At 45.6% G+C, this 25,612-nt stretch overlaps 1 protein-coding gene across 2 annotated transcripts in view; it reads left to right on the top strand.

Moving 5' to 3' along the window:
- The window catches only part of RTN1 (reticulon 1), a 118,027-nt gene that overhangs the window by 81,929 nt on the left and 10,486 nt on the right, over window positions 1-25,612 (top strand). Inside the window, exon 1 of one of the 2 annotated variants that reach the window (XM_032111634.1) lies at window positions 19,272-19,685. The exons of the other annotated variant lie outside the window; for it this stretch is intronic. Within the exon in view, the coding sequence (XP_031967525.1) occupies window positions 19,625-19,685 (61 nt within the window). The 5' untranslated portion in view covers window positions 19,272-19,624. Of the gene's footprint in view, window positions 1-19,271; window positions 19,686-25,612 lie in introns of those variants that run through there. 2 annotated transcript variants of the gene reach the window in all.

Here is a 25,612-nt window from a genome sequence, read left to right as displayed (position 1 = left end):
TTGAGGATGTCAGGGTTGCTTAAACCAGCTGTAGAAATGAAGGTGAAGGTTTGTCTTTTCTGTGGTGATGACCAGTTTCACATGTGCTCTGGGGCTGGGAGGCTCCAGCTGAGCCTCATTTGTGAAAATCTGGTATACAAAGCTCCTTGTGCTTCTGAAATAGGTGTTGCTCCACTCAAGATGACTGAGTGATTGTTTCCTGCATATTCAGGGCTTAGAAGACAAAAAACACGACTGATTTGCAGCTACCTTACACAGCAGTGGATCTGTTGTGGGAAAAAGTCCTGCCAATTGGGTTGCTTTGGTGCCAGAGCCTCTGTTTTTGGGGTTCATCTTCCTTGCAGCTTCTACTTGACTCACTCTTTCGGTCTGTGCACTGAAAACCCTTTGATATCCCTTGCTCAGAGAAACCCTTTCCCAGCTGGTGCCACAAGATTTTATATGGAATCAATGATCTCTTCCAAAGATTTTGGCTGGTGTTGGAGTTTGCTTCACGAGTGCAGCTTCCTGACTCTGCAGAGTCTCCTGTAACCTGGGAACTGATTATGTCCATCTGGGTGCTGCCAATCCTCCAATATTTTCCTGCAACTCTCCAACATCACTGGAAAAGATGTACAAGATTTCTCCCAGTTCATATCAAAATAATCCACAACTTGGTTCATGAAAGTGCAAACTACAGTGAGAGGTGACTTCAGGAGTCCTGTAAGCTGGGGTAACTTGAGAGGCACTAAAAGGACACAGATAATCAGTATTACCTTTGCAAAAATCCGTGTCTTAGAAAGGGAGAAATAAGGCTTCCAAGGCAGCAAATGGAGCTTGCCTTAAGGATTTGTCATTTGACTATCCAGATTGCCAGGTAAAGTAGGACTCTCAGTAAAGACTATCCTTTTTCAAACTGGATCCTAAAGAATAATTTGCCAGGGAAACAGCTTTTGATGTTGCTACATCATCCATCTGGGATGAGAGCAGCATATTTCATTCAAATGAGAAAAATGTATTTTTTTAAATAGCTTCTTATCTTTTGAATAGAAGGTGCACTGAGACTGTGAAATTCAAGGGATGAAAGGAAGTCAGATTTCCAGGGCCTGGTACCACCATGGCCTGGCTGGTACAAGCTTTCTACCTTGCTTGGTGCTACTTGGGATCCACAGTGGTGTGAGACCAAAATCCAGCCTCTGACAATCCCAGAGACACTGTTTTCTGAGCAACTCACAAAAAAGCAGCCCAGGATCTCTGCTCACTCAGTGTGTGCTGTTGGCAGAGGCAGGCATTGCACAGACAGGCTTTTCTGCTCTCTTTTAGAAATAGAGACAGTTCCTTACAGAGGAGCGTGTGGGGGGTCCCTGCATACATCCTCATGAAATGCTGATAGCATCAACAAAACAAGGTCTGTATCTGAGCAACAAAAGAGGTAGGGGAGCCTGCAGAAAAGCCAGCAGAGATTAATAGTCAGGATTTCTGAAGGTTACTTTGTCAGCTAATGTAGCATTGAAACACTGAAACAGGAGCAGCTGTGCTTACTTGCTTAGGTTAAGTGCAAGAGTTGTTCCAAAGAATTGGAAGTTACTTCCCAAAGTGAGAGAACAGGCTGTCTTCCCTGATTTTCTGGGATTCCTGCACTGGAGCTTTGCTGCTGCTGTTGCTGCTGGAAAAACGGGGCCATGTTTCACTCTTAGCTGAAAGTGAAAGGCTTATTGCTCCAACCAGGGAGTGACAAAATGAGTGGGATTTAATAAAAGCTATAGTAGCAGTTGTGCCTTCTGAAATGAGCACTCACCTTACCCTTCATGTGCACAGACAATTATTGCAGCTGGATATCACACACTGACCCCACTACACGTGCACACCCTTTTGTCTTGAAAAGCTGCTGAAAAAGGACTGGTATTGGCTAATTTGTTGTATGATTGAGTAATTGATTTCCTGGGTGTGATGAATTGCTTTCACTGCAACACCACCAGGAACACACAACAAAACTGGGAAATGACCTCAGTTTTTTTCTGAATTCTGGTTTGTGAGATCATCCTTATTGCATGGTTATTGAGCCCTACATCCATGTCTGTAAAGAAAATAGTGGGGTTTTCCATCATTAGCAGAAGCAGCAAGGCATCCAGCAGAATGATTAGCAGCACACCATTCCTATCAAAGAGGGAATTTCCATATATATAGTTACATTTCCATATAACTATGGCAGTGTGCTTTTTACTTATAGATCTTGCTCTTCCAGCGGCAATGAAGGGGAGATTATGTTGGAATGAAGTTTAAATGGAGAAATAGACCAAAGAACTGATCCTACTAAGAGCCGAAACGGCTTTGGCATGTGCTTAATGTTGCTGAATTATTCATTGAGCTGGCTGGGCAAAATGACATTGCAAAAGGAAATAAATGAGGGTGCTGGAGGAAAAATGCTAAAGGATGTGTTAGCCAAATGTCCCGCTGTCACAGAGCTCACAGGGAGTCGGGCAGTGATCCCACCCCCAAGTGCCAGCGACTGCCAGGTGCAAGCCTTTGGTAAAGGAGAGAGTGGATGTTTTGGCTGTGCACACCGGGGTGACTTTGGTGATGTTTGTGGGTCCAGGTTAGCTCAGTTTGGGATGTGAGACCTTCCCTTTGAGGGGAGGCATTGCAAAGAGCAGGGAATGGCCAGCAGGCCTCTGCTTAGGGTCAGAGGCATTGATGGATCAACACGTAGAGCATGTAGAGCCATGCAGACTGAAAGATTAACCTTTGTCAGACACATCTGTCTGGGGAACATGCCATCTCTTACCCCTTTTAAAGGAGTCTTGCTTCCTTCTGTCCCTGCACTCCTTGTTAAGTTAAATCAGTGCCTTCCCTCAGTGCTTCCTCTCCAGGTGAAAGCCCCTTTTCCTGACCAATCTGGGCAGCTGTCTGCAGCTATTCCCCCTCTTCCCTCCACTTCAAATCCCACAGAAGGAGGCCAACAATGGCTCATCAAACTGTTCTGCATTACACCACTACATGTGAAGGAAGGGAGGGAACTGAAGCCTATTCCTTAGCATGGCTGGGATCTGGCACTTCTCAGGGACAGTCTGAGCAGGAGCATTGCCTTTGCAGTGTTCACTGCAGTACAACCCCACAGCAGCAGCTAAGAGGAGTGTCTGGATGAGCAGTGGTCACTTAGCTCATGCTGATGCTGCATGGAGGGGGGTTGAAAAGATCAATGTGATAACCATGGCCTCACAGGCCTGGCAGTGCTGTGGTTTGAATCCTGCCTAGGGAGTAGAATCATTTCCTGGCACCTCTGTGTCTGCTAAGCGTAGAAATGTTGCCTCAAACACTGTGTAAATATCTCTGTTACATATAGCTCTGCTCTCCTGGGTATTCTGCAAGGAAACATTCAGAGCACTTGGCTGCAGCGCCTGTTGTTGTTGCACTTGTTTGGAGATGCTGGCAGATGAGATTTTCAGGATTTATTCAGATGAGAGCTTTGTTTCTGCCCTGTGGGCAAGGCTGGAGTTCAGAGCTGCAGATTCTATTTGTGGAATTGAATCAGGCATAGACCCATGTCATACCTGTCTGTATAACCCTCTACCTAAGCCATCTCCTGCCTGCTCCCTGCTTGCTCAGGAGAGAGTTTCCAGTGCTGCTAAGTGGAGGTTTTGCAGAGAAAGCAAGGGCACAGTCGTGCAGCAGGGACACATGCAGCAGGAACTGCCTGGGCTTTTGCAAACCCAACATCAGCATGTCCAGCTGTGCTCAGCAGCTGCATCCAAATACCATATTCTTGATTTCTTTGGGCTCCTGCAGAGTCCAGTGCTTCAATGCTGCTTCCTGTTTCTGTAGCCAAAAGCAGATCAAGCCCCTGTGCCTTCCCCAGCAGACCCAAGGGTAAAACCATCCCATCCACTTCCAGCATTCCATGATTGTGACTGTTGGGGTTTATCTCTATAGATGTCCCTGCTGGGTTGTGCCGTGGTGAACCCCGAGGTCCTGGTCCCCATTGCCCAGGGCCATCAGAAGGACACACAGCCCACCCAAACCTCTGCTTGGGTTTCCTTGGGGTCTCACATCCAGGTCCACCCAGGTGTGAGAGTCTGTCTCTGTTGTCTTATCTCAGGTAACCCCCCTGAAGGGAAACGGATTTGAAAAATCAAGTCACCAAAGAAGCTTCTGCCACACACTTGGGTTTTGTGCAGTTTTTAAAAGCAGATTTAACTGTAGGGGTTTGAATCTTTCCAGAAAGGTGAGATTGCAACACACTTTCAGCTGTCATCCCCACAGGATCTCACTTTTGCTGACCAAAGTGAAGAGTCTGTAAAATGCTGAGGCATCCCCTATGCATCCTTTTAGCATATTCTAACCCAAAATAGGAAGAGAGGGGATGTAAATATTTACTGGAATTGTGTACCAGAGAGCACCCAGGGATCTGCAGTTGGATAATCTGCATTGCAAGAGAAGTCAAGGGAATAGCAGATGACTTTGAAAGGCCGCACTGCTGGATATGTTTCTTAACATGCACAAATTGCTCCCTGATTTCTCAGGAAAAGAAAGCTCTGGGCTGATTACTGTTTTTAGATCTTATTTTAGATGTAGTGCCTGGAGACCCAGTCAAGATCAGGATCTTTTGCTAGCCAAGAAAAGAGCAAGCAGTAAGGTCCTTTCCTTGGAGAGCTTGCAGGACGAATTTCAGTGTGAGGAGAACTATTAAATGCAGAATTGCCACCATTTTGTGTTGTCTGGGGGGTCAGCCCTGCTTTGCCTGGTGCCTGCTCCTTTTTGTTTCAGTCCCCTCACAATGGTGTTACCCTTTGGGTGAAGTGGTGGGTAGAAGGGTGAGGAAGAGGGGAGACAAGCGAGGGGCCTGCTCTGCTTTGTTCCCAAACCTTTTCCCTACTTAGATGCATTTGAAAGGTGAGAATTGTCAAACTCATGTGTTAGTGAGTCACTACACACCTGACAAAGGCAGTCAGCCCCGTGTACCCCACCAGCACCTGTCCCATCACAGAGAGGAAGGATGAGGAAACGTGGCTAACATTTGCTTTGTAACACAGCCATACAGAAGTCTGAAGAGATGTGTCTCCTCCTTTTCAGGAACTGTTTTGGCCCATTGCTTGTAACTAACATGAACATGAAACATTATCTGCAATCCCCACACCCCAGGTCTCTGATCAGTCTGATTCAAAGCTGCTCCCATTCCCATTTCATTTGAACTCAGCTTTAAATATAGCTCACGGAGAAGGATGCAGTGAGTTTGGTAGGAGATGAAGCAGAGCCAGTCCCTGTGATCACAAGACTCCTCCTGCCATGTACTATAAATGATGCTTCTGCCGTGCGTTAGAGGAATGGAAATACGCAAGGACCGGAGGACCAAGTGGTCTGCTTTAATTATTCATCATTAGCAGTAGCTATTACTATTTAAGAGCCTGACATATTAACTGCTGGCCAGTTTCTTTCCTTGATTGCTATCATCCAGTGCCCTCCTCTTTTTGCTCTTGGGCCAAAGCAGAGCTCTTCTCCATCAAGCCAGCTCCAACCCTTTGCCATATCCTACTCATCCTGGACCTCTCCTCAAGGCTCTTGCTTGCAGTTATTCACACCAAGCCAGACAGTGCTTTGCTGCTGGTGTTAATCCCAAGTTTGTGCTGGGTTTCCCATCAATATCCCCGAGTCTGACTCAGATGCTTCATACAATACATTCACGGGAACAGTTCCCACCGGCGGTGCCAGCACGCCTTACTATCATCCCCATTTCTCCCTGAGAGGCACAGGCCTTGTTTACTCCTCTTTTAATAACACAGATGGTTTTAATAGTTCTCTGCCTTCGCCCCCAGTTCTTTCTCCCTGTCTGTAGTCTGTTTAATGCTTCCTTCTAAGTGATGGCTTTGTCACTTAATCTCATTAAAACTTCTCTCCATTGAACTCCGTGAGCTGCTTATCAGACCGTAAGGCTAATCTCCCATTTGTAATTAATTTGTTCTGTGCCTCCTACAATTTGGCATCATTAGATAATGGCATCACCCTCAAGGTCACTGATACACAGCACGAGGTAAACATCCATGGCTCCAGCACTGGCCGTCCTGCTGGCCTCTTCCTTCCTCCTCCTCCCTTTGACACATGGCTTGCTTTTATTGACATGTTTCTCCCTTTCCCTCAGCCAGTTTCTGATGATGCTTCCTGTCCAGCCTGTGCTGCTGTGTGACTGCAGATCAGTATCTCAGGCTGTCTAGAGGAAAATGCTTTTCTGGTATCTGCACCAGTTTTCTGCTCACCTTTCAGTTCCTTCCTACTTTGGTCCAGGAATTTAGTTGCGCTGTTCTTCCTTTGCCAAGTTACGTGTTTTTAAAACTTGCAGAACCTTTTCACAGAATCCTAGAATCACAGAATAGCTGGGTTTGGAAGGGACCTCAAAGATCTTACAGTTCCAACCCCCCTGCCATGGCCAGGGACACCTTCCACTTGACCAGGTTGCTCAAAGCCCCATTCAACTCAGATTTCAGCACTCCCAAGAATGTCCTCATGAGCTTGGAGTCGGGAAGAGGATACAGGAGCCTTTCGCCTTCAGGCCTTTGTGCCCAGTGGACACTCAATGGCTCACTTATCAATAGCATAGGTAGAAACAAGCCACAAATCACTATTATAGTTTCATCAAATTATAATAATGCACAAATCATTATAATGATTTGGCATCCATATTTTTGAAAAAAAAGGAAAAATCCCAGACTATCACAGCTCATGGCACCAGCCAGTACTGCCAGGCAATTTTCACTGGTGAGATGAAGAATACTAAGCTCCAGCCAGAGATGAAAACCAACCCAGTGCACCCTCCCTTTCAGCAATGTGTTCTCAGGCTTCTAAAGGAAGAAGGATACCTTTTGCAGTACTCCCATTAGCTCACTGGGATTTGCTGGTATTGAGTTGTCTGAGACCTTTTCAGGCTCTGGAAATAGGGCCAGTCCTGGTACAAGCTCAATCTATTCATTTTCCCCAGTAGATTTATTTTCATCTCTCTTATTTCCCTGTTTAGATGTGGTTTCTAAGAAACTCAAATGGATTTGACCCATTCTTTCAATTTTTGCTGTTCTCTGCCTGAAAACAATCTACTAAACTTAAGTCCTAGATGCACACAGAGCTGTCATTAGATCATAGGTATTGTTATTCAATACAGTATTGACCACAGTATTCAGAAATTCAGCATTCAGGCAGCTACAGAGAACAGCTCCAAATCCATTGCACACAGAGCTGTGGGGAGGAAATCTTCCAAACACTAAAAAACTGAGGATTTTTTACTCACTGGAGTCTGCAACTCTGTTTTCTAATTGGCAGTTTTTCTGAGCATGCCTAATTTTTGCCTGATAGTCAAGAAAGGAAAAAAACCCAAACCTACTGGTGAGAGATTCTGCAGCCTTTTGGGACACGGCAGGCTGCTGTAAAAGAGATATATGTTTTTCTGAGGGGAGTAAATGCAGGAAGGACATTTTGCATTTGATCCTGTAATGGCTGCACGCAGATCAGCCGTGGTGCCTTGCTGGGAGCTGGCACAAGGCCACCAGGTAGATCCAGATCAAGAGCAGCTATGTTCAAGTCACCAAGTGCCTCATTTTGGCTAAGAGGCAGCTCTTACTTGGGGATAAATGGTAATTACTCCCAGTGAAATCTGCCTGGCTCAGCAGCAAGATGTATTTGAAACTGGCTTGCGAACTGTTAGGAACTGTGTGTTTTCTCTGGATGTGGTGATGCCTCAAGATGCTCATGTAAGGCCAGGAAAACATCATGGTTATAGACAGAAATAAGTTTATGCTCAAAGGACATGTTGATAAGACAAGTGACTGACTAACAGGCTGACTTCAGGAGACTCACTCCTGAGATCAGAACCACGTTTGATCAACAGATAAATCTTTCCTTTTCCTTAACAATCTGTATTTCCTAAACCATCCTTGGTTTGGTCTCCCTGACTCCTCCAAACCATGCTGAAAACATGTTTTTAATCCGTTTATATAAATGCCTTTGTGTGCTGTGCTGCCATTCTCTGTGCTCATACAATCACTACACCAGTGTGACCAACAAAAGAACAAAAATCATTTTATTTGGTGCATACTCTGTTTCCTCTGAGAATGAGCCCAAGTTTGGTTTCATTCAGCTGTGATGTGCTTGAACCCCTGTCCCTAAAGAGAATGTTGCAGCATTAAATACCAGCTATCTACTATCAAAAGGGATGTTTAAAAATTCAGTTTTATTTTTAATGATCCATTTGTCTCTTCAGACTCGTGAGCAGGCAGTGAGATTGCTGTGATTTGCAGCCACAGGCTGCCCGTTTCCTCCTCTGCTTCCATGGAAACACATGTTGGATGAGGCAGAACCAGGCATAGACTTAAAAGTACATGATTTCCAAACTATTTGCTTTTCCTTGCAAGGAGTCCTTTACCTCTTGTTTTTACAAAACTCTGTGTGAGGAGGAAAACCCCTTAGGGAGAGGCAGCTTTTTGAGGTGTCTGACTGGTGGTGATGCAGAGGTTTGGAAGTATCATCCCTAAGCATGTGAATGTGCTGCTCAGAGGTGAAGTGCATGACACAGGGCAGAGACAGTGGCTTTTGGAGCTGGTGTCACTCTGGCTGTGGCATTTGGGATCGGAAGAGTTTGGCTTTTATGTAAACTCCTTGCTTTACTTTCGTCTCCTCCCTGGAGAGGTGAAGATTGTACCTTCCTCTGCATTTCAGGACCCCAAAGACACCAAAATTGCATATGTAATAGCTCCATGTGTTCTTTGGGCAGCCCCTCTCCTCCCTGGATCATGGTAAAAAAGCAGATTATTTGCAGTTTGCTGGAAAAATGAGAGAGGGCTGGGGAAAGGGCAGCAGCTCACACAGACCTGAATGTCATAGCTCGGTACAGCTATTTGGGTGGCTGGTGTGTTTTGTATGGAAAATTGATTCAGAAAGAAAGAAACTGTAGGAGAAAATGGACCTGAAGTGACAGCCACCAGCTCTTCCTACACCTCCCATGCAGCAGCCTCTTATTAGAAGGGCTCTCACCCTGCAGGGATACCAACGTGCTCTGCCACCCAATGCCAAGCTGGAATCTCACTGCCTTAGGAGCCAGATCCTGCTTTGGGAGCCAGACCCTGCTGTGGTGGCTGAGTTTGCAGGATCTGAGGCTCACCTCTGGCAGATAGACACCTGGTATTTTCTAGTTGTCTCCTGTTTGTCAGCAAGAGGGGAAAAAACCCTCTTAGATGTGGTGACTCTAATGAAACACTGAGGGAAACGAGTTGCTGAGTGCTACGTTTGCAGGGTGTCTTTCCTGCATGGAAAAGAAGTGTATTTTATCTTCCATCACTTGCAAAGCATTCACATTTTGAAGGCTGCTCGTGTCTGTGGCAGCCCAAGCACAAAGCAGGGCAGACACCTTCTTTACAGAACAAACCCCAGGCTGTGCCCTTTCAGCTGCAGGAAAGGATGGAAGCCCCATCCCATCCTTGGCCTCTTAACAAAGCCCTGTCTCAGGCATCAAGAAGTAAATGTCACTCCATGCTGTCTGACGATTCCACAAGATTCACACTAATCAGAGCCCTTCATTAATTATTTATCTTCAGGGAAATGAGCTAAAGGGTTCTGACACTTTGGATGTACAAAGTAATTGCCACGTTTACTTCCCAGCTAATGGAGAGGCCAAAATAAACTGTACCGGGCTGAGTGGTTGTGTGTGTGTGGGTGAGGGCAGGGGCAGGACCTTCCTGTGATTCACGTGATTCCATCCATACCACAGAGCCCACAGAGCTTCCCCATGTCCCAAAGGGCTCAGTGTTGTCCCCCTGCGTGGGCTGGACATGTCACCGCGCCCAGCCACGGCCATCTCCATCCTCCCCTCCATGCAGTCTGTCTCCCTGCATCACATCTCCGTGTCCCTTCTGCCCACTCCAGGGCTGCTCTGGCTCCTCCAGCCAATGAGGGGGTGCTGGTAGGTTTGCTCCCGGCTGCCAGAGCAGGACTGGACCCTGTGTTGGGAGCATTGCAGAGCCACATCCTGCACAGAGGGAGGGCTCTGCTCCCTCCCGGCTGCTGAACACGTGGTGACAAACCAGCAGCTCCCCCTGCTCCAGAATAAGTAGGTCTCTGCTGCAGGTTTGCAACCTGAGAAAAACAAACAAATGCAGAGCAGCGTGGCTATATTTATCTGAAATTTAGAAGCTGTAGTTCACAGGGAACTTTGATCACTTTAAATGTCAGGCAGTCTGGGAAAAGAATGAGGAAAAGAAAAAACCCAGTTAAAAAGAAAGTGTTTTGGAAAAGGTAAGAGCTGCTGCTGCTTCCAAAATGAAGGGGGCTCTTCTGGCCCCCAGTACTAATCATCCTAATCTTGAGGGCTGTCATCCCTCAGCTTCAAGCTGGGGGTACTCAGAGGCTGAGGTTTCCAAAGCCCAGCCCCACAGGTGTTGAGGACCAGCAGGACTCAGAGTCCTGCCCAGAATTCAGCAAGAGCTGGTCACATCTCCTGCACCTGTGAAAGAGGAGGTTCATCCAAAACAAAATATGACAATTGGGTTTTTTGGTTTGCAAACCAAAAAAAGATTGTGGTTTTCTTGAATTTATAATAATTTGAAATTAATGTCATGCCATAATGGTTTATCTCTGATTCATCTGCATGACATTAATTTTAAGTACCTGGCATTTGAAATTCAAGAACCTCAGATGGGACACAGGGATATGGTGCTTAGGATCCCCCGGTGGATTTATTAAGAATGAACTAACTGATATAACACAATGAGGCATTTGGTGGTACCTGTCTCAGGGGGTTTCATCAAAGCCCCACGTACTTAAATGTTTGCAAGGAGGGAAACACTTAAGGAAAGCAGTTCTGAAATCCCAGCAGACCTTTTGCGATGCTTGCCCAGACCTATTTTACTGTTCTCTTTGGAAATCACCCATTTCTGCAAAAGCCAAACCTGTTGCAAAGGAATTCACTATTCATGCAGAAAATGTAGTATGCTATCCTTCCACCTCACGCTGCTTATGTGCAGTGCTCTGGGATAACAGCTATTTCTGGATCTCTGCAAATCTGCACAGTTACCCTGAAATTCCTGATGCTTCTACCATATCCACATGCTATTATTGCAGCACAGTGGTTAAATGTGCTGTCAATAAGGAAAACACCTTCCCTTTTTCAGTTTTGTCCAGTGGACTTTCAAGCTACTTATTAATTGATAAATATGGAAAAATAGTTCTATTTTTTCATATAGGTATTCAAATTCACCCTATACCTTCTATTTTACTCACACTCACCCCAGGATAGAGAGCTATCAGTCCTTTTTGCAGAAGCAATCAGGAAAATGTGGCTTATGGTGTTTAACAATATCGTTGGGTAAATCTGAATTCCTCAGGCTTTTTCGTTTGGTTTTTCTAAATGTGAAATAGTTTTGCTGATCTATCTTTAATCCTTTGGCCTTGAAAATGGGAAATTAAATTGTCTTTTCTCAGATACTTGATGTCAGCATCCAAATCAGGACTCTCTCATCGTGTGCAGAGAGGGAGCGAGGTTATATGATATTCAAGTGCTCAGAGATAGGATCTGTTCTTCAGAGAGAAACCCATTTCCACAAATTCAGTGGATTCAACTCGGTCCTGCATTTTTTTCTTCTCGTTTTCCTCCTTTTGCATCTGTTTGCATAAGAGTACTAGTTTTAGGGATGACTGATCTTAAGTTCCTAATGAGCTGGCTCCAGGGTGTGGATTTTCATGGCATATTCTGTTGATTGGATGCTGGAAGCTTGCTTGACCTTGCTTCTGGTATCTTCTGTAAGATATATACGTATGATCTGTCCTGTCCTCTTCCCTCTCCCCCATGTGAGGGGATGTGCTGGGGCAGGGCCAGCCCCCCACTACTCAAACCATTTCTGCTTTTCTGTGTTGCTTGACTTCCAACCGATGTCCTAAAATGCCACACAAAACCATTTTCCCTGTTCATTTCCCCAGCAAACACAACTCTGACCACTTCTCAGCCAACACTTCGGGCACATCATTTCCTGATCTAATTCTTCTAATTGCCCTAGAGGCCCATAATAGCATTTAAAACTCAGAGTGCTGCTTTGCCATCCAAAGCATTTCTCCAGCCAGTGCCTACACAGAGTCTCAACAGAGCCCTGCCCTATTCTCTCCTTGCTTTCCCCTTCTCACAGCCTTGCACTGACACCCCTGCCTTATACACCAGTATTTTATGTCCTTCATTGCTCCTTTTGGGTTCTTTTCCCCCACTTTGTGCCATGCAGCAGTGTTGGCATTGCTGCAATAAGCAGCCACACTGCCTCCTCCATTGCTTTTGCAAGGACTGTAGGCAGTGTTTGCTCAGGACAGGAGCAGCTGCTTCTTTACCTCCCCCTGTCCGACCTGTCCTCCATTTCTCAGCCAGGATTTTCCCATGTTAACAGCCAGCTTCCCAGGCTGGGTATGACTGGAGCTGTCCCTTTGCAGAGAGCATCTTGGTACCCAGGTGTTTCTCCTCCACGGAGCAGGCGGTGTGGCTGCTGAATCCAGCAGTGTGTCAGTGATCTGTTGCTGTTTTCCAGGGAAAGCTGGGGTTGCCATGACAATTGTGTGCCGGCCCGAGCCGGTGCATGGCCGCAGTATCCACATACCTCCACCACTAATGCTTTTCATCCTCCCTGCAGGGCGGGGTGGGGGGATGCAAAGATGCCCATGGTGACTTGCTGGAAGCAGCTGTTCAGCATGGTGAGAAGCTCAGGCCCTTCTGGGTAGCACCCTTCCGTAAAGAAAATTATTTTTTGGGAGCATCTGGAGCTGGGGAAAGCAGCTCTGCACCCTCTCCCCTGGCCTGAATTGGGCTGGCAGCAGGAGTGCCAGGTACAGGAGCAGTGAAGCCAGCAGAAATGCTGCAAACTACAGCTCATTCTCAAGCACCCCTGGCTGCTTATGAGCATCCCAACCCGAATTAAGGCCTTGTGGCACTGCTGCAAACGTAGCCTCAGTCTCCTGAGCCTCTGCCTGCAGTCTGTTGGTTTAATTTGCAGTCACATTTGCAAAATTTGTAGTTGCATTTTGCACTTGGGCAGAGCATCCCAGCCTCTGAATCAGCACCTGGAGATTCAAAACTTGGGTCTGGTCCCAGCAGAGCAGGAGCAAAGGGTGGCCTTGCAAGCTGGAAACAAAGCTTTGGCACTTTTGTGGGAACATTTTCCCTGGGGGTTCACTAGAGCTGCCTGAGCTCAGGACCTGGATGTGCAGAGGAGCAAAGGGCAGGGCAGGACTTCTCCCTGGTGGCTTGTGGCACTGCCATGTGGCACAGCCTCATTTCCCCAGCTCAGGCACTGGGAACTAGACCTTGCTTCAAGAATTTGCTAAAAATTAGTCATCATCATCATCATCATCTCTTTGGGACATGCTTGGCCAAAGAGGAGAGTCCTCTGTCCCCCTTACACAACACCAGGCAGGATTTCACCATTTCCAAGAGCAGTGCTATCCAAATTCATCTTTACAACCTTGCTTGATCTCCCCTGGTCCAAGAATGGCAGCCAGTAACACCAGCCTTGCAAGCTGTGTTGCAAAAATGAGCAAAGCTCCTTTGTTAGAGCTGCAGATGTTGTGCCTGGGTGCTGCAGAAACAAAGCTCAAAAAGCAGATGATGCCCCAAATTTAAATAGACCAAGCAGACCCAGAGACCTCAGAGAGATGATTCCCAAGGTCATGTAGGAAGCCTGTGGCAGATGTGGGGACTGAACAGAGATCTCCTGAGGCTCAGCCATGCTGTGGTCTCAGGACTGTCTTCTCTTTTGTCTTCCAGTACATTAGGAAGATCAGTTAATGAAATGGAATTAATAATGCCAGCTGCAGCACCAGCAATTCTGTAAGAGAGAAAAATTTCACAGCACAGGCTTAAAAACAGAAGGCATGAAAACAGGAATAAGCTGCAAGCACTTCCCTTTGTAATGGGGGAGTCCAGGAGGTCAGACAGAGTTTTAGGGTATCTTCAGCTTTACAGATCAAATCTTAAAGAAAGAATGAAGATGTAGCAACTACCTCCCCCAGAGGAGAGAAACTCATGATTTTAAGGTTCCCAGCAACTGAAGAAAGTAGTCCCACTGGAAAGAATCAAAGGACTTTTCTAGGTCAATGGCAGGAATAGAGCCTTTATTTCTATGAACCTCACAGTTCAAAAATAACATTAAAGAACCAAGAGAAATTATCCACCTCTGAAGAATAAGGAATAAATCAAAACTGATTGTTATGTGTTAGTTGTGCTGCTGCCTGCAGTAATCAGGAAGCTCAAATGGCACCACAGGAGTCCTGGCCATCTCTGGGATGGCTGCTGAAGAAGGTCTGTGCCGTGTTCACTGAGGAACATCAGAGCTCAAAACCCAAAATTGTTGCTTAACAATAATGTTGAATCTAAGGAGTTCCCCCCAAAGGGCTCATTTACTAGGATTTGAGGAAAGGCCTCCTCATTCCCAGGGAAGGAAGCAAGCACCAAGCTTGTCTCACCTGGGTCTCTCACCCATTCATTTGGCTCGTGTCACTGGGTTGTTGCCAAAACTCTTATGGTAATAAGGTTTTATTATACAGTTATATATGGTTATTATACAGTTATATATGGTAATTTTACAGACCTCTTAAATAGCTGGGACTCTCGAACCTGGAGAAGAGAAGGGGAGACCTCAGAGCATCTTCCAGTGCCTAAAGGGGAGGGCAGGTTCAAGGCCAGGTTGGATGGGGCTCTGACCAACATGGTCTAGTGGAAGGTGTCCCTGTCCATGGCAGGGGTTGGGAACTGGATGATCCCTTCCAATTCACACTTCTATGATTAGATATATCCATATATATCTGTATATAGATAAATACATCTATAATCTCAGCCTTTGAGCAAAGATGGATATGAAGAGTAGTTTTGCTGAGCAGAAAGTGAAACAGAGACAGCAGAGCAGAAGCTTAGCACATCTCAAAATCACACTTCTTGTCCTTGTGAACAACCCAAATATTTTGACTGATGATTAAAAAAACCCTTATAAATCCAGGCATTTCGAGACTTAAAAAGAAATCACAGGGAGGCTGGAACATTATGTGACATGCCAGGACATGGGGCTTCTTTTATTGAGATTGTTCAGCTTCAGACTTTAATTCTGCCAGTTTAAGACCATATTGTCTTTTTCACCAGCTTATTGATTCCTTTTGTGGTCTGAAGACCTGAGGAAAAAGGTAATTCATCCCTGCATTACATCTTCCAAGAGAAAGTAGCAAAGACCTGGGGCAAAAGACAGCAAGGACAGAGCTGTCGATGTGCTTCCTGTACTGTGAGAAGTGATGGACCTGAAATAGCCATCAGCATCTCCCAGCTCACGGCCTTGCCTTTTGAGCTGCCTCTGAGCGACTCTGCAGACCAGAAAATATGCGAGAATGAGCCCAAGACAGTGAAAAGGATGAGAGCAGGAGGCAGGATTTGGCCCATCCTTCTGCTATTGACAGCCTCCTCATGAAAATGTAATTGCTGGCTGCCCTTCCTTGGAGTGCTCAGGCAAAAATTCCCCGTTGCTCTTTAGAGCTTCGAGACATATTAATGCAACTTTTAAAATAGCATCCTCTCTATTTTTGTTGCTAATGCTAAGAACAAATTAGCTTAGAAAAAAACCCCAATGATCTCCCTTAATGCTATTGCTCTCCTAAAGTGCTAAGTGTCAGGATCTTTCAGCACCACTTCACAGATCTGGCGCTGCCCTCAATGTGTCCCACGGAGTGATGCAGGAAAACGCAATCGGTCCAAAGTGCCTTCAAAGTCACTGCACTCCAAACAGTGGTCTCAGCTCTCTGGATTTTTAATCATTAAATAATCTTTGAAACCAACTGAAACCAGCTGACTTCCACCCCTGCCCTCCAGCGGGATTGTTAAGGGACAGCCCTGAAGTTTAGTTCCTGTGGTAGAACAGTGGGGGTTACTGAGCTCTTATGGACAGTTATGTCCATTCAAGTGTATTTATCTAAAAAGCCTTAAACTTTGCTAACTCTGACCTCATCAGAGCTCATCAGCGGTGCACAGGTGGGTTGGGTCACTGTGGAAGCTGGAGGACCTTTGTAGGGAGGCAAGGTAAGGCTGGAGCACCCGTCCTGCTGCAGGATTTCCTGTGTCCCTGTAAGGAGCACAACCCTGCTGGCCACACACCATGGCAGGGTGCCCCTGTCCTCTGCTGAGCTACAGTCTGCACCCATTTGGCCATCTAGATGTGGGTGCCCCATCCCTGGAATTGTTCAAGGCCAGATTGGATGGGGCTTTGAGAAACTTTGTCTAGTGGATGGCATCCCTGCCCATGGACAAAGGGTTTGGAACTAGGTGACCTTTAAGGTCCCTTCCAGCCCAAATCCTTCTATGATTCTGTGATTCTGTGATCTCTATTGGAGTTGGAGGGAGGGCAAGAAATGAGGCAGACAGCAATACCCTACTTTTGTGTTCACTTGGCCAGTGGTTTCCTGCAATGATCCCATGGGTAACTATTTTACTGAATCCTTACCACCCACATCCTACATACACAGGTCAGTATCTCCAGCAGAGATACCTCACAGGCAAGTGGTGATGAGCCCCCTCGGCCTGTGGCTGTGCCATCAACACCGAGCTTCATGTGACCTCACTAACACATCTTAAGATCTGTAATAATTTCAGTAACATCCACAGTAGGAGGCTTCCAATGGACAGTGCTCTGAAGGGAAGCAAATTCCACATACTACTTTTCATCCTGCTTCTATTTGTGATCACAGAAAAGCTCTCCTCCACCACTGAACTTTCCTGCAGCTGGTGCCAGGATCTCTGTGCGTGTCTCACTGTTTTAAGATCCAGGCAGTGCAATGTTTATTTGTGCCATCCAGCCTGCTCAGTAGAGGTTGAGTTGGTGGTCCTGGTTTAGCTCTGTGGCAAAGAACCAGTCCTTAACTGCAGGATTGATGGTCAAGTGCTTAGACCTACGTCTGGCTCACTACTTACTGAATGCATATTTTAAAATCTCATTGTGGAAATGCATTTTTTATCAATGGCCATTTTAGTCCTGGATCTACTCAGCGCTGATTGAGATTTTGTGCAATTTCTGTAGTCACACACAGAGTTGCTTCTGTCCCCCACCTGCCTCAGGTCCTGGGACAAGTGAGTGCACACTGGAAGCTCTTCTTAGCCCATGTGCATTTTCTAAGTGTGTTCATCTCACTGTTCCAGTTCAGTTCTGTTTCTGACACAAATGCAGTGTTCTTGTTACTGCTGGTAAAGCGATGGGTTCTGGTGCCTGTGGATTAAAATAGTTCTGGAAGTAGTGTGGGAGAGTCCAATCACATGGGCCAGGTCTGAAGAGACACTTTTCCTAAAGGGAGTAAGAATTTAAACAGGAAGCCTGATGGTGTGATTCATTTTGGTAGCCTGGAAGAGGAAATGGATACTTGAAGTCTGAGGCAAGAAAAATTCTCACCAACAATAAAGGCAAGGAGAAATCATTATTGGAATAGTAAATGTACAGGGACCATTCTTCTGTCCAAGGGGAATTTGTCCTTTATACTTGACTGAAAAATGTGGGTTATAGTGAGACCAAACAGAGATATTTTACCTTCTCACTGCTGTGTTGCTGGTGGTACGTGCCCAGCAGCCATGAATTTCACCTATGCACTATGTTTGGGGTGTCTGTGGCTATTCCAGGGACAAGGATGTAGAAGTTTTATTTGAATTATGTCTCTGTTTTATACACACTGCTTGTAAATACTTCATATTATGGCTTGGTGCTGGAAACCCCATGGCAGAGCTGTGAAGAGTTTGCAGGGCAAAATGTATCAACAGGGATATTTCCTGCTCTTGCAGAGGGTCTAAACCAATGAGTCCATGCTTAAGAAATCCTCCCTTGCCAAACTCTTTCTTCCTTTTTTTTTTTTTTTTTAAACAAAGGCAGGGAGAACACAAACCCCAGATTTGTAACATTGTAGATGGTTTAATCTTACTGTATACAATGACAGTTGAAGCCAGTTCTGCCCCAATTAGTTAATTATTTCCCCATTAGGGGAATAAAGGTGCTGGGTTCAAGCCTAAGCAAGTGTTTTAGGGGATCTCAGGGATGGTTTAGGAACATGAACAGTAGCTGTTGGCCTCTGTATTCCCAGCAGAGTTTCCTAGGTAAAGAGTAAAATAATACTATCTCCTTAAATTTTGGCTTTCTTCTATAAGATGAGTTACCTGAGGGCAGGATAAGTGACTACTCCCAGTTGGAGGAGATATCTCTTAACTCAGGTATTAAAGATCTTTTCTTTTTGCAGCCAAAAGAGCAGAGGGGCTCAAACTCTATTCCCCATGCTGATGGGTACATGACCCACTGTGTCTGTGTTGGTGTCTATTTCCACATAAAAAACCAAAATTCAGTAAAACACAGCTAAAGTGAAGTTACTTAATGAACTGTCACAATCTAAAGGTTTAAGTCCAGCTTCAGAGCTGACAGGTCCCCAGCTGGGGTCATTCTGCCCAAAATGACCGGACATAGTCTGGTACACTGTATCTCAGGTCACTCTCCAGTGAAATGGGGTGACTTTTTGGGGAGTTTCTTAATAATACTAGCCACCCCAAAATCTGAAAATGTGAACAGGTTGAGTGGCAAAGGGTTTTGTTTCCCAATGTCTGCCAAGTGTGACCATTGCATGGTTATGATGTCTCTGCAAGGCTATTCATAATAGTTTATTGGCGGGGAAACTGAGGCACAGGCCGTGTCCTGCTGGTGCAGGAGTGTTGGGGCCCATGTTAAAATTCAGCTATTAGTGGGCCTTTCACAAATTGTCCTGTATTCCTGGACTCTTACACCTCAAATCCTGGTTCATGCAGCATTTTGGGCAGCGAGAGGAGGCAGCATTTGTTCCCTCCACACCCAAACCTGGGTGCAACTGGGATTCCTCAGCACCCTGGTGTGGCAGGGCTTGGCATGGGAGGGGCCACACGGGTCACCCCGTGCCCGCAGGGTTTTGAAAAAAAAAAGTAGCAAAATAGGGGCTGCTGTGTAGGGCTTGGATCCTGACCTTGTTTTTTTCCTGCCTGCTCCCCGACCCCACCCAGCTGGGCAGAGGAGAGGGAGGCATCAAAACCCGGAGGGGTTGTGTGAAATTTGGCCTTCACAAAAAAAAAACCAAAACAAAACAAAAAAACCCAAACCAAAACACAAAATCAAAACAAAAACAAACAAAAAAAAAAGGGGACAAGAAAAAAAGAAAAAAACACCAGATTCCATCACTGTCAAGAAATTTCTGGAACACGAGCAGTCACAACCGTACAGACACATAGCAAACACTGCTCACCCCTCATCACCCCCCTCTCTACCCACACCCAATTTGGTTTTATTTCTTTGCCATCAGGTTGCCTTAACCATTTCCATGGCTCAGGAGGCTAAGCCGCCCGAGCGCAAGCTTTTGATTTGAAAAGGGACTGCATCCCCTTTTCAAAGGAGCCTGCTCCCTAGGGCAACCACATCACACTGCTGATTTGCTGCAGTGGAGACCGCAGCGCGTACAATATGCCCTCCCCCTCCGCCTGTGCTGCTTACAGCATCAGTCCGGAGCCGAGCGGGGAGACGGGAGCGATACCCACTAGCCCACCCATGCTCGGGAATGCCTGACTGGTAACGCAGTGCCTCCGACGAAAGGACCGGCAATCCCTCAGCTCTCCGAGATGCAAGCCAGTGCCGATTCCACCAAGATGGACTGTCTTTGGAGCAACTGGAAATGTCAGGGTATTATATCTATTCTAGTGTTGCATGCTAGGAGGACTGCATGGCAGAGGAGGCAAAGGCAGGATCCATCCATTTTTGCATTGTTCACCTGTGGGCCTTTGCATGCTGTTTCCTCTCCCTCCCCGCGAAGCTTTTCTTTGGGGGTAATTTAAGAAAGAAAGATTAAAAGCCCTTATTTCTGTTCTTGGCATGCATTTTCTCCCATCCCCAGGTGTCTCACCCTGAAAGCATCCAGGATACAGGTCCTCCCTTCCCACCTTACAGCTCATTCCCAAAGCATCCGCCCTTGCCGTTAGCGGCGTCATTCCTCATCCTCGACTCTCTCCGTCGGGATATCGCTGGCATGATTTCCTACCTTTCGGGCTTTAGGGAAGCCGGGTGACGGTGCACTGGTGCCCGCTGGGGCTGGCGAGGGTTGGAGGTGGCGGCGTTGGGCTCCTGGGTGCCTCCTGCCCACGGACACACCCAGAGCCAGGCTTAGCCTTGTGTCACACAAAGAAAACGCAGCTTCGGCAAGGAGGGCGACAGCGCCGGGGCACCGCGGGATGGCCCCCCGCTTCCTACTTTGCTCTAGGATTGCTTAAAAAAAACCCCAAAAAAACCTTTCATTATGCTCCTGAGCACTCGTTCGGGGGTAAAATATTGCGGTGGTGTTGTCTCGCTGCCGCGTAGGCGAAGGGAACAATGGCATCTCCCTTTTGGGCTGATTTTCAGCGTATTTTGAGCGGGTCGGTGTCTGCGCTGGGTGGGGCTGGCCACCTTCCCGGGTGCCTTGGACAGCTTTTCAGCCATTTTTAGTCGGCTTCACACTTCCCCGCCAGCATCCAGCCTTTGTTTTGATAAAAGACAGTCTCTGTGACGCTGCTCGGTGGGCAGATTAGAGGGAGAAAAGCTAGCGGCTGATCCTGCCAGGCGGGCTGGGGCTGCTTCGGGCAGGCTTTGTTTGGATGTATTTTTTAATTTTAAGGTGCATGTTTACGCTGAATAGTCAGTTCATGATGCTGATGCTCACAGCAGGGTCCCTGGGAGAGAGATTACTCCATAGCATCATCTCATTAAAGGGTCCAGGATGCTTGCAGACATAGTTTGATAAACGCAGCTCGATGTAACAGAAGCTGGAAAACCTTCCTAAAGTGCTTTTTGGGGAGGGGTGGGGATGGGAAGACCTTTCAGACTCTTGTCTTTAGGGGGCTTGATATTTTTGCAATCTCAATTCAGCATCTAATTGTATTTAGGAACTGAAGTTTTTTTAAGGAAGATGAGTAGCTGGAAAGTAAACAGATGCACCTGTTAAATGCCAGGCTCCAGCAGCTCCGGCTTTCCATACCGAAATGAAAGGCAAGGGTTTTCCCTACGTTTGTGGGATCCATTCAGCTTATATAGGAGAGTTATGAACTAACTTCAGGGTCTTTTCATCTGAGCTTCGCAGATAAACTTCCTTGTAGGGTGGGGTTTGGGTTTTTCTTTAAAAATGCTCAATATTTTGCTGATTCTTATGAAAATATTGATTTGCTGAGTCAGTTTGCTGAACCACCTGTTTTTAGAACCAAATGGAGTATTTCCTTTATCAGAAAAAAAAAATCATAAATTAAAAAAGGGGAATAATGAAGGGCATGCTGCTGTTGTTTAGTTAATAATTAATAGTAATAGTGGGGCTTCTCTCCTTTAGTGCTTTCCTTTTTGAAAGTGGGGTAGATTTGATGAAAATTGAATGACACAATGTGTCCCATGCTGATTTGAAAAAAATCCCAGGTCTGAAAAAATCAACGCAGTTAAAATAAATCACTTGCCTCGCTTCCACCAGTATTTGCATATTTTTTTTCTTTTCCTTGGGTGGTGCTTTATGATTCCAAAGTGATCCTGCAGAAAACATGAAATAGCCATAGAATATTATTTCTGTCATCAAAATTCTTTGATCAGTCTCAGATAAAATAGAGGAAATTTAAAATTCAGAAGAATGAAGACTAAAGATGATTCATTGATTCCTTTAATATCTATTATTCATGTTGTCTCTGTCTCAACCTGGAATATCAGTTTTGTGCAAATCTGGAGTTGTATAATTTTGCCATCTTGGTTGTCAGTGGAATTATGGTTCCTCCCTGAAAAGTCTGGAATGTGTCTGTGAGTGTAACAGATGCAGAGAGAAACCTCAGTAAATACAGAGCATATTCTTACTGAAATTATGCAGATACAACAATGAGGTTAACAAAAGTTTTGATTACTAAACAACCAAGCCTGTAACTAACTGTATCATTGAATTGATCATGTAGTATTTGTAATTGGTGTCAAATTGGGTGGGGATCCCAAAAAGCTGCAGAGACTCTTGGTGAAGCTTTGACTTTGCCCCACTCAGTCAAGGTACTGTTCCTTCCCTTGCAGTGAATCAACTGCTGCTGCTGCTGCACACATTTAGAAATACTGGTTTTTACCTGCCCATCCTGCAGGTACAGTGGGATTAGAGCAAAGGTAGATTGTGATCCAGTCCTTGGGTGGGCAGGACAGTAATTCACCCCTGCTGGGCGTCTGCTTCATTCATAACGTTAGCATGGGTGGCTTTGGGGAATTGCAGCGACTTCCACGCCCAAGTCATGTCCACACTGGAAGGTGATGCATTTGAAGCAGGCTGGGATGGAGCCATGCATAATGCATGAGTGTGAGGAGAAATGTCCCCACCTGGGCGTGCTGGTGGCTGTGGGCCTTGGAGGAACAGCCTATGGCCAGTGCCAGCCGTGTGTGTGACACGAGTGTGTGACAGAGAGCGCAGCTTCCCACTGGGAGCTGCTGGGCGAGGGCAGCCTCCAGCTTCAGATGGAGGAGCAGCTCCCTGTGCCTTCCCCAGGGACTCAGCTCAGCAGAACACAGGTTCACACACTGATGGAGAGGTTTCTCTGGATTAGGAAGGACATAGAACCACAGAATATCCTGAGTTGGAAGGGACCCACTACGATCATCAGAGTCCAATTTCTTGGACACCCCAACAATCCCACCCTGAGAGCATTGTCCAAATGCTCCTTGAACTCTGTCAGGTGTGGTGCTGTGACCACTGTCCTGGGGAGCCTGTTCCAGTGTCCAACCACCCTCTGGGTGAGAACCTTTTCCTAATATCCAGCCTAAACCTCCCCTGACACAGCTCCAGCCATTCCCTCAGGTCCTGTCACTGGTCAACAGAGAGAAGAGATCAGTGCCCAAGTTTGCACCCCAGCTGGGTGGAGTTATTTGATGTCAGTACACTGGTCCTCATGAATATTCCCTTTTCCACTCTTCCTTCTACGTGCCAGCTCTTGGGTGGTCATAAGTGTCAGGCTTTAACCTTCTGTGAGAGGTGTTGAAAAAGAAAAATGTAAAGATCCAGAGACACGGGCCCGTGAACTGTTCATAGAAATGATCCTAAATATTACCCACATTATAATTTGTCATGGTTTAGCCACCACTACATAATTATAACTTAATGTGGAAAAGGACTGCAGACTTCATCAAATCCATCTAGTTGACATAGCTCTGCTGGGACTGCAGTTACTGATTATCATTTTCTTGGCAGCTGTTTTCAGACAGCCAGCTTCCTTACTTGATTGGTATATCCATTGGTTTCCAAAGGGTGATGGGAAGCTGTAGCAACTGTTCATGGCGATGTTCCCCACTTTAAGAGTGATAAAGAATTTCGATGGCAATAACATGGTTGCATGCTGTTAATCTGTAATCTTATTGACAGTTGTGAAGTCTAATTACAGCTTTATAATGAGAATATAACTTCAGCCAGTTGGTGCCTTCGGTGCTTTCCTGAAAATATTGTGGGCTGATCTCTCAGCTGGGGTCCACTTGATAAAGATCTGTCCCAGTATTTGGTTCTTATGTTGGATCTTGGTAGGGTTAAAACCTTGGAACCAAGTGATCACTTGCTGTAACCAATTTAGCTAATAGTTTCATAAAACTAGACCAAATTAGGGGAAATTTAATTCCTAATTTGACAGATGATTTCCTGTGAAGTTTGAAGGAAATTTGTCAAGATTATTTACCACTTTCAGATTTGCTTTCATTTTTGTTGTCACTGATGCAGAAATTGTATCAATTATACTTCCAGCACGTTCCTGTTGACGGCAAAAAAAAAAAAAAAAAAAAAAAATCTGTGCTCTGCACACCTGCTGTACCATCACAGAATCACAGAATGGTTTGGGATGGAAGGGACCCTAAAGACCATCCAGTTCCAACCCCCCTTCCATGGCCAGGGACATCTTCCACCAGACCAGGTTGCTCAGAGCCGTGTCTTTTAAGAACTGATGGACAATATTCTTTCATTGCCAGAACAAGGTGAAAATTATCCCAAAGTAAGAGTATTTTAAGGTATTCCCTGAGGATTCATTTAAACTCCATCAAGAGGGTGATGGTGGGGCAATAGCTGAAGGCAGTATTGGAGGACTGCTTTTGTTCTCATTAGGGGTCTGGAAAGTGAGTTCTGGTGAGGCTTTTTTGATATCAGAAGGGATACTTTCTCCACATCGTATTTAATTATAAATACCATAAACCTGAACCACTCATTTTGAAAATCTGCAGATTTTAAAACGTTTGGATAGAGTCTAAGAGAAAGTCCAGGTCTATTCCTTTGGTCCAAGAGTATCTTGGGAAACTCTTAACATTTCCATAGCATTATGTGCACTCAGAGACTGCATTCAAGGGCTCTGCTTGGCCTCCTTGGTTTCTGCCCACTTAAGGTGAGAGCCATAACATCCTCCACAGAAACTGGCCAAGGCAGGCAGTGATACAATTTGATGAGCAGGAGTTGTTTCTCCTGTTGCTGTGCTCAATCCTGGTCTTAAAGCATCTCTCACATGAAAATAACAACAGCATAATGATTAATAGCAGCACCAATCACATCATCATTAATAATTAGTAATAATAAATGCTACAGTAGACTTGTGTGTGGTGTGGTTGTAGGGTTGATTTTTTACTGGCAATCCTCTTTTACTGCCAGTCCTCTTCTGTCTACCCAAGCCTACTCTGGTGCCTCACACAAGGCAATCAATCAATACTTTTTTGCTCACGTCTTGATCTTGCAGATGTTGTAGGATATAACATGGAGGGCATGTATGTGCCAAGATTTTCCTTTTCCCTGATCCTATTCTTGTTCCAGGTCTCCTCTCTTCAGACTCTGGGGACCAAGAAGGTCTGAACTTTTAAGTCTCGAAACAGGTGGATGATAAAGATATAAAGCTGAACTGAGGACAGGAATTTAATGGTCAGAGTGTGTACAAGAGGTAGAGGTGTGGAGAAATTCCTCAAGGGTGAAGATGGAGGGTCAGGAGGTACACCTCATGAAACAGCAGAGATACTCTGTCTTGGCTCTGCTGTTCATCACAGCAGTCTCCTGAAGGCACCAGACTGCTCATTAAACTGTGTATCCATCTGTATTACATTAGAATCAAATCTGTTGTGGGGAGGAGAGCAATGTCCACATTGGATCCTTCACCAGAGAGGAGAGGGAAAGCCTGTCCTGTGGTTAAAGCTGCAAACTGGGCTTGCTTTGAGTACGAGCAATATTTATTTTTACTCCAAAACCTACAGTATTGTCATATTTGTTGTCAAATACTTTTGTGACAATGCTATAAACAAGACTGTTCTTAATTTTTTTAAATTGTGTTTCCTGATATTTTCACTCCCAGAAGGTCTGAAAAATGCCTTATGAAATCATTTCTATTTATGAAGCTGTAACATTACATTGTGTACAGAAGTAAAGGCTGTGTACAGATTTTTCTCACTTCTCTTGAAAAACTATTACTAGATAGGGAGTGAAGCTGTACAACCCATTGATTTTTAGCTCCTCAGGAGGCCTGGTGGTACCTCCAGGGTGGGGAGGGCAGCTTGAACACCTCCAAGGGTGTTAGTAGTGTACTAAAGAGCATACAACCTTTTATATAATCATCAAGGCCCATGGG

Source organism: Corvus moneduloides, chromosome 6, assembly GCF_009650955.1.
Source record: "Corvus moneduloides isolate bCorMon1 chromosome 6, bCorMon1.pri, whole genome shotgun sequence".
NCBI classification, from domain to species: Eukaryota; Metazoa; Chordata; class Aves; order Passeriformes; family Corvidae; genus Corvus; species Corvus moneduloides.
This window is presented reverse-complemented; position numbering and strand designations above follow the sequence as displayed.